Below are 14,709 nucleotides of genomic sequence, written 5' to 3' on the forward strand. Positions count from 1 at the left end.
GGGGTCCGGAATGGAACAAAATGACATACCGTTAAAGCTGCTGCACGGGGGAAGATTATTTTATGTATTCAAAGTGATCCCCATTAGCTGCCAAACAAGGTCAATGCAGTTGAACTACTGACCGAACTATGGCTGTCAGTGTTGTTGGTATGGTAGGCGCACTGGAGGCCTTGATGGTTTTGTAAGTAGGCTGTTTATGTTTTCTTTATATAAGTAGGCTGTTTATGTTTTCTTTATGTAAGTAGGCTGTTTATGTTTTCTTATTGGCAACGTTACGTAGCGCTCTATATGAAAATCACTGGCTGTGCTGTGTGCAGTCTGTGGCTAATTTGCATTGTTGTCTGCCATTGTAGTGTTGGGCAGCGGCAGCTGGATGTGAACAGCGCGTAGCGTTGCGCAGTTGGAGGTGAGCCGCCAGCAGTGGTGGATGTGGGGAGAGAGATGGCGGAGTTTTGTAATTTGTCATGAACTGCTATATATATTATGACTATTAAGGTAAATACATTGTTTGTTCTCTATTAATATCTTTCATTTGCTAACTATCCCTATCAGTAGTTAGTGCCTTCCGTAGTTTGAATCTTTTATTTAGCTGGCAGTAGTGGCGCTCGCTGTATTGCAGTAGTTCCAGTAATGAAGATTTTTGTGAGGTAAGTGATTTCTGAAAGGTATAGTTTAATGTTACTCAGGGATATTCTCTTGCAGTGATCTTTGATAGTCAGATTGCGGTGCGCTAAAAAAATATTGTGTCAGTTTAACCACAGTCGTGTACAATTGTTCTAAGGGGACGTTTCAGTTTGTCGTAGACCTTTCAGTTAGCTGTGTTCCGTTGACGAAGTTCATTTCTTAAGGTCCCCCATAGGTCAAGAGTTGCAAAGTCTGCAGACTGTGGTCGTTACTCAGCAGCTCCTCTCTGACCTAACTATCGTTCTATTCGATTTTCATCCAAGTAGGCGGCGTGCTACCTTGTTGTAGGTGAAATCTTTCGTTTCCAAAGACCTATCGGATGGCGGGTAAACTCGATGTTTTCGGCATATCAAGATACAGCTAACCAATTACGGAACCCTCAAAGAAGAATGAGCCAATCAAATCGCTCGACCACACCACACATTGACACCCAGCGGATTAACACATTTGTCCACGTGAATAAGAGGACTGTCAGGAGCCCAGTACATGCAACTGTGGCGGTTGGCACTACCGTTCAGTTTGAACTGCGCCTCGTCAGACGAGATAACCATCCGTGCAAAACCGGTTATTCTCGCAAAGCATGCCTTCAAACCACTCGCAGTACACCACTGCTCGATCCGGCTCGTCCTCGTTCACAGCATGCACCGATCTTGGAATGTGCACTTTCCACTTTGCAGTCTTCACAATTCGTCGTATGCTCGATTGGCTTACTTCTTTTCCATGTGCACCCTGTTTCACCGACTTTTGAGACGACCTAGTAAAATGGTGCAACGCAGTAGCACTGGAAGCTGGACTTGTTGATGTTTTTAGTTGGCCAGACCTTTCCTTATGCACATCCTCGACAGTAACGTCAGCTTCAAATTGAACCTGAATACAATGAATTGTTGTAGCTATTGGCGGCTGAGTTACGTACACGTTACGCCATTGTCGTTGTACCCCCATCTTATTTTCGTACTTCCAGTACGACTTCAATACGGCCTTGCATCGCTCAAACCACAATGTTACTTCATTCATTGCTGCACTGTCGTCTGCTGGAAAACGCGCGCCAGAAAACAATGGACTATGCTACCGCGCAATATTGCAACGATATGTCATTTTGTTCCGAAGATATTGACTATCAAAGAGTCTCTACATTTTTCTGAACCCCTCTGTACATGATATGCCTCGTTCCCATGTACCGTGACCGGCAAAAAATAGGCCTAGGCAACAAGGAACGACTTGCTGTTCTGGCAATTACCCATGTACCAGGCGAGCTGGTAGTGGGGCAGGGGGAGCACTCTTCCTCTTCTTCCTATCTGGTATTAGCGAGTGAGCGTTATGGTCTCGGTCCATGTCCCTGCTGGTCTTCCTGCATCTGTTCTACCGCAGAGCTGACACTTGAAGATTTTTTGGGGATCCTGCCGGTCTTCATCCATAGTATATGGTTTTTCCAAGTTTTATGTAGTTCTATTTTGCTATTATAGAGTGTGTAGCCGATTCTTCTCATTAACCGCATCTCTTAAGCCTCCGTTCGTCATCTCTACGGAATGTCTAAGCTTCGCTGCTATACAAAAGGGTATGTTCGGCCAGGGTGTTGTATAGTTTGAATCTGGTGTACCGCTGAACAGGAGATGGTATGAAGATGGCATTTATTAGTTTTGTGACTTATTTGAAGCTTCTGATTTTGTGGTGCTTGTGGTTTTCTAGAATGTAGCCGAAAATGTACATGATGAACCCTGTGTATCTGAATGTATTTACTCGAAGGCTGTGTTGTCTATTTACATTTTGGTTCTCTTATAGTCTTCCCCCATGAAGGCGACAACTAAAGTTTTATTGAACGAGACCTCCAGGTTGAACATTTTTACAGAGTTGTGCAGGTTACACACTCAACCCTGTAGACTAATAGTGAAAGTCACAATTGGAAGTATTTGGGCGGAGGTTTCCTGTTCTGGGATAGGCCTTACAGCCAACAGATACCCTCCCAAAGCCCTAGGTCAGAACAGAAGAACTGGAGTTACATTTGGTTTAATTCTGTGAAGCTATGGCCCACACCAGAAAAGAAAGCCCGCTGTATGTGATAGTGTATTTGTTTATGATTATACAGGGTAAAGTCGGTGACTTGCCTTACTTGGGCAGTGTGCCAGCGTCGCTGTCAATCGCCTGCAATGGGAACAAGGAACGGTGAGTGAACCATATTAATTCGGGAGAGCTGACCGAAACAAAAACTGGAATGTCACTAGTGTATGAAACAGGTTCATGGTAAAACAACTGAATAAATTACCGGAGCGATGGGATAGCGACTGTCACTAAACCTGCTCGATCTTTGCAGACGTCAGTAGGAAAGGTACCATATGAAGACGATGCTAAAAGTTCTTGGATATTAGTCCGCGCCATTCTTGCAGGATCTTGCGATCCGACGTTTTGGCCTATCGTTAAGCCCCTTTTTTCTGGAACACGCTGCACACTTTTATCTTTTGAATATTGTCCAATCAGTTTAACGTGCATTGTTGACGAATTAGGTAGTCATGGTTGATGTTTATATGTTGGATGTATTCATTCAAGAGTCGAGCCAGCAAAATAAACAGTTCACCTTATTTGCGAATTACCGCTATCTAATAGCCAGTATCAGTTTGATCTTTGACTTTCTTTTTCCTTAATCGATAACCGTACTACAATGTCCCAGGCCGAAGACTGGTTTAATGCACATTTCCATGCCACTCTGTCCTGTGCAAGCCTTCAAGTGCCGCAACCTACACCCTTCTGAATCTCTTTGCTGTATTCATCTCTTAGTGTCCCTCTACGATTTTTACCCCCTACATTTCCCTCCGGTACTAAATTGGCGATCCTTTTGCGTCTCGATATGTACCCTATCAACTGATACTTTCAGCTGGTTTGTGCCACAATTTTTTTTTCCTCACCCGTTTCTATTCAGTACCTCCTCATTAGTTACGCGATCTAATTTTCCGCATTCTTCTGCAGCACCACATTTCAGTAGCTTCCACGCAGTAGCCAAACAAGTGTCATGGAATGTAGTCGAACTACACCAGGCCATGCTGAAGGAATTAGATTAGGAAACGAGACACTTAAAGTAGTATATGAGTTTTGCTATTTGGGCAGCAGAATAACTGATGATGGCCAAAGTAGAGAGGATATAAAATGTGCAGAAGCAATGGCAAGAAAAAACGTTTCTGAAGAAGAGAAATATTTTAACATCGAATATAGGTTTAAGTGTCACAAAGTCTTTCTTGAAAGTCCTCCTAGGGAGTGTAGCCATTTATGGAAGGGAAACGTGGACTATAAACGGTTTAGACAAGGAGAGAACAGAAAGCTGTTTTAATGTGGTGCTATGAAGATTAGATGCGTAGATCACGTAACTGATAAGGAGATACTGAATAGAACTGGTGTCTTTCCGTTGGAAGGACAACACTACTTTCTTCATGGAAATCCACTACTTCTGTGTGCAATTTCTTTTACTAATCAGACTTTGTGAAAAAAAACTGTAATTACTATTATGATGAATGATCAGGACTGTCTTTATGGACTGTGAGAAAATTTTAGCTCTTGACCAACATTGTATCAATAAGTGTGTGAATTTGATATCTTTGTTATTGTAATTATGAAAAATTTTATCAAATCATTATTGGCCACTGCCCAAAAAAATTTGTAAAATTTTTTGTGGGGAGCATGGGGTCTATGTAAGTAGGCTGTTTATGTTTTCTTATTGGCAACGTTACGTAGCGCTCTGTATGAAAATCACTGGCTGTGCTGTGTGCAGTCTGTGGCTAGTTCGCATTGTTGTCTGCCATTGTAGTGTTGGGCAGCTGGACGTGAACAGCGCGTAGCGTTGCGCAGTTGGAGGTGAGCCGCCAGCAGTGGTGGATGTGGGGAGAGAGATGGCGGAGTTTTTAAATTTGTGATACTGGATGTCATGAACTGCTATATATATTATGATTATTAAGGTAAATACATTGTTTGTTCTCTATTAAAATCTTTCATTTGCTAACTATGCCTATCAGTAGTTAGTGCCTTCAGTAATTTGAATCTTTTATTTAGCTGGCAGTAGTGGCGCTCGCTGTATTGCAGTAGTTCGAGTAACGAAGATTTTTGGTGAGGTAAGTGATTTGTGAAACGTATAGGTTAATGTTAGTCAAGGCCATTCTTTTGTAGGGATTTTTGAAAGTCAGATTGCGTTGCGCTAAAAATATTGTGGCAGTTTAAGCACAGTCTCGTATACAATTGTTCTAAGGGGACGTTTCAGTGTGTGTGTGTGTGTGTGTGTGTGTGTGTGTAGCGGGGGGGGGGGGGGGGAGGGGAATCTCCGAAACCTACTGCAACCTGCATCATTCAGAATCTGTTCACTGTAGTTATCTCTTAGTTCAAAATGGTTCAAATGGCTCAGAGCACTATGGGACTTAAATTCTAAGGTCATCAGTCCCCTAGAACGTAGAACTACTTAAACCTAACTAGCCTAAGGACATCACACACATCCATGCCCGTAGCGGTCGCGCGGTTCCAGACTGTAGCGCCTAGAACCGCTCGGCCACCCCCGCCGTCATCTCTTAGTCTCACTATATAAATCAAAGTGATACTTGCTACTAGGTAATGGTAATTCGCAAATAAGGTGAATTGTTTCATTTTGTTGGCCCGACTCTTGAATAAACACTTCCACCGTATAACAACATCACCCATCACGCTTCCCGCCACCGTTCCAAATGGCGCCAGACATCGTCTGTGTGACAACGATGGGGGTCGTTGAGCGGGTCATTCGAAGGGCGATGTGGCGCCTCAGTGTTCGTCGGAGCAGGAACGTATTCGTACAGCCCTGTGAACGTGGCTGTTGTCATCTTGGAAGACTGATGTGTCTGCAGCATGCTCATCATGAAGATGCAGAAAAAAGAGTAACACCGGATCATGGACGATGCTAAATTGACATCCTGGTTCACCTGAATAATCCTGGCTCGAGTCTTGGTACGAAAAACACGTCACAAGCATCACAGACTCACCGCCGCCGCGAACTGCACTCCATAACGGCGGATAAAATGTCTCATTGGGCCATCGATGCATTCGACGTCGGTATTACATATTACTCCTCCTTTTAGCTACCGTACGTGTTCTGTCCTGTTTGCCTGATGACGACGTGGAACGTTTTTTGGCAATGTGAGCATTGCTCTTTTGCGTGGTTCCCGACTCCAGACATCGATTTACATACAGGTCCCTTCAGAGTGGCAGCTGCTTGAAATGTACCCCCGTTTAGCGGCAGTAGCATTACCTGTTGGGTTTGATACCGATTTTCATGGTTGATACATGTAAAAATGGTTTAAATGGCTCTGAGCACTATGGGACGTAACATCTGCGGTCATCAGTCCCCTAGAACTCAGAACTACGCAAACCTAACTAACCTAAGGACAGCACACAAAACCCAGTCATCACGAGACAGAGAAAATCCCTGACCCCGCTGGGAATCGAACCCGGGAACCCGGGCGTGGGAAGCGAGAACGCTACCGCACGACCACGAGCTGCGGACTTGATACATGTAAGTCGTATCAAGTTCCAGTCTGTTGGAGTGTTCTTACGACCACTGTCCTTACGCCATGTCACGTGGTTACGATTGGTACATCAGCCCTTGTAATGGTGTTTGACAGTCCGTTCTGATACACCAAGAAACGGTCGTCCACAGTATTGTCATGGGCAGGTCCAAATACGGTAACTTCTTTCTGCCAATCTGCGACCGAACGAGGTGGCGCAGTGATTAGCACACTGGACTCGCATTCGGGAGGACGACGGTTCAGACCCGCGTACGGCCATCCAAATTTAGGTTTTCCGTGATTTCCCCAAAATCGCTTCAGGCGAATGCAGGGATGGTTCCTGTGAAAGGGCAAGGCCGATTTCCTTCGCCATCCTTCCCATTTCCGATGTGACCAATGATCTCACTCTTTGTTTCCCTCACCCGAACCACCCAACCAACCAATCTGCCACGTCGACCCGTGTTACTGCGCTGATTCCATTCAGTCTAGCGGAACTTACATACTATTTCATTGCCATTACCTACATCGGCGGCGGGAGGTCATGTGACCTGGTACCTCTTTTACATCATCTACAGCGCTCCAAAGCGACCAACGTACTCTTTTAAAGGGGCGACTATTAATTTGGCTGGTGAATTTACTAGACGGATAAAGTCGCGCTGTGTGTCTTGATACACACCTGTCAGAACTGTGAGAGTCCGTTGTGTATGTCTGAGACGGCCCCAGTCGTATGTTACACGGTATGACGCTTCTGGAATCACTCACGTATTGAATCGAAACGAACGAGATTTACAAACGGGAAAGCCAGAAAAACTACTTACCAATGCAGAAACGTGGTCCACAGCCGAACGGAAAGTACGTGAACGGTTTGATGAGGTGCTTGTTCTCCGGACTGAAGCGTTCCGGGTCGAAGCGGTCGGGATCCGGGAAGTACTGAGCGTCGTGGTGGATGGCGTGCACCGGCAGCCAGATGCCGTCTCCGGGCCGCAGCTCCAGCCCTGGACAGCTCCCCCTCCCCCTCCCCGCCGCCGGCAGCCTGTAGGGGCGGACGCACTGGCGGTCCAGGGACGGCAGCGGCGCGTACATGCGCAGGCTCTCTGCGAACACAGCGGCGCGGCCGCGGAAACTGGTGTTTACTCCTCAAAAGGTTACAGGTGGTCGTTGTGAGCATCCCTGGGCGTAGATTGGACTCCGCGAGACGCTGCAAGTGATGGTGAGGTGGGTGGGGCCGGCGAACGCCCTGACTCGTGGTCACGCAAACGTCGCGCAGAACATCGGAGACGGGTCGGCGAACAGTCAGAGATTGAAGGCAGATTGTAAGACTACAGCCCATTGCCTCACGTACTTTTCAGATACTTGAATTGTCGAGTTTATAACCATTTTTTGTAAATATACCTATTAATGAATTTTTTTAGTAAGTAGTGTTTATCAAAATGTAATTGATAGGATAAGTATCATTTTTCTCAAATCGCGGTAGTAAACACGCTGGGCATGTCGGTAAAGTCAGTTGGCGTAAGTGCGCGCAGTCGTAGAGATGAGGGAAGAGAAGCTATTGCGAAGAAGCTACACCTACATCGAAATTCCGTACGGCGCATGGCGGAGGGTACTCCGTACCACTACTTTTGATTTCCTGGCGCAGGTGCTGAAGGCCTCTAGCCTTTCGCGTGGGGTGCAAGCAGAAATAACAGTTCCCAGCATTGTGCAGAGTTGATCGGGGTCCTTTGGTTTAGAGCCAAGTGGAGGGTCTGAACGAAACATTTCTTCGAATCTGTGAGTGTCTTATTGACATGTATTATGGAGTGCGCAAATGTAGGACCTCCCCTGACAGGTCAGCAGTGCGCTACTCAAAGGAAAGAACTACTCAGGTAGCAGAGTACTTCCTGAAGGCAAGCCTTTTTTTTTTATCTTAGGCAGTAGTTTGAGGTGCTCTGTACAACAACGCCAAACGACACGCACATAGACCACTTAGACTCTCAAAAGTTTATCAGTAAATTGTCGAAGTATTAGTACAAAGTTACCGAATTTACTGCCCTCCAGGAAAGTTATCGCCCTCAAATTATTCTCGTGACTCAGAGCTAGCTGGAATACGAAGTGGAAAGCTCTGAGATATTTAGCGAGTCATGGATCGTATATCGGAAAGACAGTTTAGAGGCCATAGAAGGGGGAGTGTTCATTGCAACAGACAAAAATACTGTCTCCATTGAGGTCTCAGTTGAGTGTGACAGTGGAGTTATCTAGTTGCGTATAATAGGTCTAGATGAAACCAAGTTGATAGTTGGACGTTATTACCGGGCACCCGATTCTGCTGATAGGTCTAGAGTCATTCAAAGAAAGTCTACGGTCACGCAATATTGGTTGGAGGCGACTTTACTCTACCGAGTATAGACTGGGATGTCTATGCATTCATTGCAGCGGGTATAAACAGACAGTCGTGCGAAGTACTTTTGAACACGTTTTCCGAAAACTGTCTTGAGCAGCTAGTTCAGCAGCCCATACGCAAAGCAAATATTTTACACCTTGTAGCTACAAATAGGTCTGACCTTAACGACAACGTCGTTCTAGAAACGGTGATCAGCGACCCTTATGTCATTATAGCACATTTGATTACAGAAGTTAATAAATCATTTAAGAATGCTAGGATATGTTTCTGCTAGAAAGAGCAGGTATACAGTTGTCAGCAACTCATTTAGACAATGGACTGGCATTACTTATTTCCAGTAGGATGGTCGTAGAGAAATTACAGGCTAAGTTTATACAGATTTTAAATCGTGGACTGGAGACTTATGTGCCTAGAAAGTGGATTGAGGACGCAAAAGACTCACCATGGTTTAATAGCGAGATACGGAAGCAGAGGCTGTTGCACTCTAGGTTCAAAAGGGAACGCGTGAATGACGCCAATCAAAGATTAGTAGAGATTCATGCGTCTGTGAAAAGATCTATGTGCGAAGCATATCATAACTACCACCGTCATACCTTACCAAAAGACCTGGGACAGAACCCGAGAACATTCGGATCCTATGTAAAATCAGTAAATCGGTCTAAGGTTTCCATCCTGTCATTTACAGACCAGTCTGGTGCCGCAGTTGAAGGTAGCAAAACGAAAGCCGAAGTTTTATATTTCATATTGAAGACATCATTCGCGCAGGAGAATCGTACAAAAGAAGCAGTCGTTTGACCATCGAACAGACTCCCTTATGGACGATATAGTAAGAAGCGTTATTGGCGTAGAGAAACAACTGAAAGAGTTGAAAATAAAGAAGTCACCAGCTGCGGATGGAATCCGGGGAATACTCTAAGCGCTAGCCCCTTACCTAGGTCGCATTTACCGCGAATCTCTCGCCCAGCGGAAAATCCGAAGAGACTGTAATAAAGGGCAGGTGACTGCTCATATAAAAAGGGCAAAATAACGGATCCGAAAAATTACAGACCAATATCTCTAACATCGTCCTGCTGCAGAATCCTTGAACACAGTCTCAATCGAATATAATACGTTTTCTTGAGACCTAGAATCTTATATCTAAGAATCAGCAGTGCTTTAGGAAGCATCGCTCGTGCGAAACTCGGCTTACCCTTTCTCACATGATATACTGCGAACTATGGATGAACGTCAACAGGCAGATTCCATATTTCTGTAGTTCTGGAAATCATTTGACACGGAGCCTCATTGCAAGCTGTTAAAGAAGTTACGAGCATATGGAATAAGTTCACAGATCTCGAAGTCTTCTTAAGTTATAGAATCGAGTATGTTGTTCTCGACGGCGAGGCTTGGGCATGGCCAGGAGTGCTCCACGGAAGTGTGACAGACCGCAGTTATTATTCTCTATACGTATAAATGATTTGGCGAAGAGGGCGGGCAGCAACCTGGGCTTGTTTGCTGATGATGCTTTGGTGTACGGGAAGGTGTCGGAGTTGAGTGACTGTTGGAGGACATAAGATAACTTAGGAACGTAGTTGGCGCTCAAATTCTAGGGCACAGTGTGTCGAAAATATTGTAATATGTAGCCAGGCAAATTATAAGTGGGTTAGCAAGTATGTGGGCACACTATATGGTCGCCAGAAGATTTTGGAAGTAATGAAGAATACAGTATGGCAAAATTTTACTCCAGCTGATAGCTAATCAAGAAGAGCCTGTTGTCAATAATGGGCATCATAATAAAGACTACTTCGCACCACAAGAAACTCACGAGGAAGTAAGATCCAGCAGTATTTTGTAGCAGCGTCCTAGTAACTTTGTGAACCCTATAGTGTGTTTAGTCAAGGAACAAACTTGTCGAGAGAAACTTCATTGGCCCGAGTCGTTAACCATGAGAAGGGTTTTATTTTTTCAGCATAAATTCTGAGGTAGTCCCAAGTGAAAGAAATAGTCAAAAGAAGCCAAAGGTGGTTAAATTTACAGTTGATTTTCAATCACTTACTTATTGTGTTCAAAAGCAGTTGTAACTATAGAGATTCAGAGAGTATTGCACTACTACTGCAGATAATTAGCTTAAATTAAAAGTGATTTAATTGAAATTCATTTTCAATTACTGAAGTATGTTGGCTTCCTTGTAGTCAAGGTAGTTTTAGAATTTTATATTGTATTTTGTAAATGATATTATGTGTTCGTCTACATAACTTTGGTACCGAAAAATAGTTATTGCTATGTATGAAAGTTGTTAGGGCATTAATATAAGACGTAATCACTTGCAAAGTAAAGAATGATGAACAGTTTTTGTCACGTTCAGCTGTTGTTTGAACAGATAACAATCATGGGTTACATAACACAGTACAGCTTCCATAAAGTGTTGCTAGTAATTGATGATTACTGATTATGGCTAACGGTAACTAACATCATTACATTCCAAATTGTCTCTTGTGTTAATGGCTCATGTGGCTTTTACAAGTAAGCTAGCGCATGTGCATTTTGTCAAGTTGCTACTTTCCTACACGATTTTAAAGTCATTACAGTCACTTACGAAAGTTAAGTTTTTGCTCGTTTTGGAGCTGGCGACCATCTCATTCTGCAGTCTAAATCCATTCAAGCCATATTCTGGCATTCACAATTCGGCTAATTACAGTGACACCTTAATTTATTACCATTTTGTTTACATTTCGGTCGTTGTTGTACGCAGTAACCCGTACGATAGCGATCAGGTTGAGACTATACGCGTACTGTCAGTAAACATTGATCTTCGGATTCGACGTCTTGTCTCCACTAACAGCGTGACATTAGATACACGTGTCACAGTAAAACCTTACATACACCTTAGAATGTAGGTACGTTATAAGGTGAACTGAAAGGCAAAAAATAACTCTCACTTCTTTCGTTTGTTGTTCAATCCATTATGACACGATTCGGTAGTGATGGTGTCGTGAACTGACTTGCTTCACGTACGTGTCGGAAGTGGGGTACTGCAGACGAACCAACTGGTGTGCGGTTCGTTTCAGTACCGTTCGCTGATGAGATATGATGTCAAAGCTACCACGGTCCCGTTTCAAAAGCCAGTATCTCACTCACACATCTGGGTGTGAGGGTATGCATAGCACAGCCTCGTGAGGCTTTCGATGTTCTCGTGGCCTGTTATCAGCACATTGTTGCACTTCTTTTTGTATTTATGGAATGTAAATCTGACCTTGGCTACTTCACTCCTAAACTCTGTGGAGGAAGTGATTGGTCAACGATTGTTCTTGCTCGTACATCTAGAGGAGATTATTTTGGCATCGAAGCTATGTGGACAACCACAAAAAGAAAAATTTATTGTATGATTATTCATTATATGTTGGGGACAGTATAGATAATATAGTACCACACAACATAAAAATTACAGAAAAAAACCAGTAAAGTGAACGGACATCTGGTCTTATCCAGTCTACAGATCATAAAGAAACTCCACATGCTAGCCACCAGAAAGATTCATTCACCAAACAAGGGAACCATACGAGGTGATTTTCAATTACACGCTGATACATAGGAACCTATTACGAATAGTTCGGCAAAGGAGAAATAGTGAAACGATATTAGTAGTGCAGTGCATGTTTTAAATGGTGGACAGTGATTATCTGCAGTAACTGTAAATGAAATTAAGTATACAGTGTGATTTGGATGATTTATTGAAGTCTCTTGGTCTATTTATGGTACGTATACTTCTTTTTAGATTGAATATTTCCTCCACTTGGTATCAACTGTTCACGTCTCTATAATTTCACTTGTCTAACATTAATCTAACAAAATGGTAAAGGAACAAATGAAAAAAAAATTGTTACTACTACTATCACTATTATGAAATCATCTGCAAATCAAACACCCGTCTTCTAAACGCCGTAATACTGAAATCTTTGCGTGAAAAAGAAAATGGCGGGAGGAGTCTGGGTAATGGCCTGTTCGTCTTATTCTGTCATGTAACTGTATTTCGTGAAATGGGCTTGTCCGGAGGCAATAAAAGTAACTCGTAAAACTTTCGTGGGAAGATTCAGCCTGTCGGAGAATGCTACCAATGGACTGCTAAGAGTTATTTCAGTATGAAACATTGATTTCAGAACGCCCCTTCAAAAACTTGTCAGTTACGCTAAAACTAGACAGTCCGTAAATAACTTCTACAGTTCGTGAATGACGTAACCAGCGAAAAATACTTTTTTGAATGTTTTATTTTGTTCCCTTAGCCGGTTTCGGCCTATCATGCCCTTCTACAAATGGATAATATTTTTCATTACATAGATGTTTTGGTCAACAGCTTGTCGTCTGCTCCAAACTGCACAAGAATATTTGAGTATTTAGTGCCACTTTATCTGTTGTTTCGTTAATAAAAATACGCTAAAGTGCTGCAAAATAATTTTCTTCGCTTACATATGTTGCAGTAGATGATAGTTCGTTTTGTGGTGTTCCATGTGGTTTTCTAGCTCGATGTTTATGTTCTTGAATTCCACACATATTGCAAATAAGTTACTGTAGCACACTTCACAATATTCTTTAAACTCATGTTGAGCACCTCGCTTGTCTTATACACTTGGTGTTTTTCTTTACAGTGCAAAGATTATCATTAAGCAAAGGTACAAAGATATCATTCATTAAATATTCCGGGATGGTTCCTTTGAAAGGGCACGGCCGACTTCCTTCCTCTCCTTCCCTAATTCGATGCGACCGATGACCTCGCTGTTTGGTCCCCTCCCCCAAATCAACCAGCCAACCAACCATAAAATATCGACCAAGGATCTAAGCAAAGCTGATTTGTGGGATGTGTAAAATGTAACATGTTAATAACAGAAAAATATTTGCACCTTAAGTATGAACTTATTATTAAAAGACAGTAAGATAATGATAAATTGTTGTTACTAGGATTTTTTATACTGTCAGTGGTAATTATTAACGAAATACTACAAAGCTAACCTATTACATATCACAAAGTAGACATATATGTACACAAATTTACGTATACAGATATTTGGACATCACTACTAAGGATGTAGGCTGCAGTAGGTACTGGGAGATGAAGAAGCTTGCACAGGATAGAGTAGCATGGAGAGCTGCATCAAACCGGTCTCAGGACTGAAGACCACAACAACAACAACAACTGTTCATAAGTTAATTGCAGGAAAAATAAAATTAAAAAGTTGGAGAGTGGGAAGAGAGCGAATCTTTTGTTCATCATCGTGGTTTATATTTATGCAATAACAAACTGGTATCTCAAAATGCAGTGATGTGACTGTTAGGGGTGAAATTTGTGTCTGATTTCTGTGAACAGCCCAAGGAAATTCACAATATCCAACATGGATAAAATAACAACTTCTATGATACAAAACTTTTTGTCAAAACAAAATGCTGCGCCTAATGCCCGTGATTTGCTAGCTATGGGGCATATTCATAGAAAACGTTTGCTCAGTTACGGCATAACCGATTTCAAGCAGCATTTAGTATAACTTAACTGGTCACGAGGAACACCAGGCAACTAAGTGGAGAATTCCTCCGATCAATGTAGAATAGCTCGTGGGAATACTGTAGGAAGATTCCTTCGTAAAATCTGCCTCAATATTTTTAATCGTGGCTGTAAGAGTTTCAGACAATAGCATACATCATTAAATGGATAAAAGAATATGAGCTTCCTGCATATTATAGCACTGTGATCATCAGTGGTACAGAATATTTCTGTTGTCTTCAAAAACCACACTTCAGAAAGCATACTTAATCCCAGGTTTCGCGTGTACTTTGGAAACAATGATAGTGAGTATCTCAGCTGAGGCTGTTCGAGGCAAATTACTTGAAGCTGTTGTGGTCTTGCTTTCAAGAGATCAGAAGGATAAAATTTAAAAAAAAAAATGAGAACATACGACAGCGGCTTTATTTAGAAAGGATTTTGATATTACTACCATCAAAAGACTGCACGGGTATAATCATACCAAGAGACCATTTTTAAGTACAAATCCGATACAGTGTTTTGGAAGAGGTGCGCCATTAAGCCTTGGATGCACGAGTGGCATGATTCTGTAACACCCCTGTTTTGAAACAACTCTAAATTCTGTTATTAAAACAGATATTATCAAAATTAGAAGG

The 14,709-nt window shown here is 42.7% G+C and overlaps 1 protein-coding gene across 1 annotated transcript in view; it reads right to left on the reverse strand.

Annotated features, from left to right (window-relative positions):
- LOC124794836 (cytochrome P450 9e2-like) overlaps positions 1–14,709 on the reverse strand; it is a 130,072-nt gene that overhangs the window by 11,966 nt on the left and 103,397 nt on the right. Inside the window, exon 7 of the mRNA XM_047258501.1 lies at positions 7,007–7,282. Within this exon, the coding sequence (XP_047114457.1) occupies positions 7,007–7,282 (276 nt within the window). The remainder of the gene's footprint in view (positions 1–7,006; positions 7,283–14,709) is intronic.

The sequence above is a fragment of the Schistocerca piceifrons genome, chromosome 4 (genome assembly GCF_021461385.2).
Source record: "Schistocerca piceifrons isolate TAMUIC-IGC-003096 chromosome 4, iqSchPice1.1, whole genome shotgun sequence".
Classification (NCBI taxonomy): Eukaryota; Metazoa; Arthropoda; class Insecta; order Orthoptera; family Acrididae; genus Schistocerca; species Schistocerca piceifrons.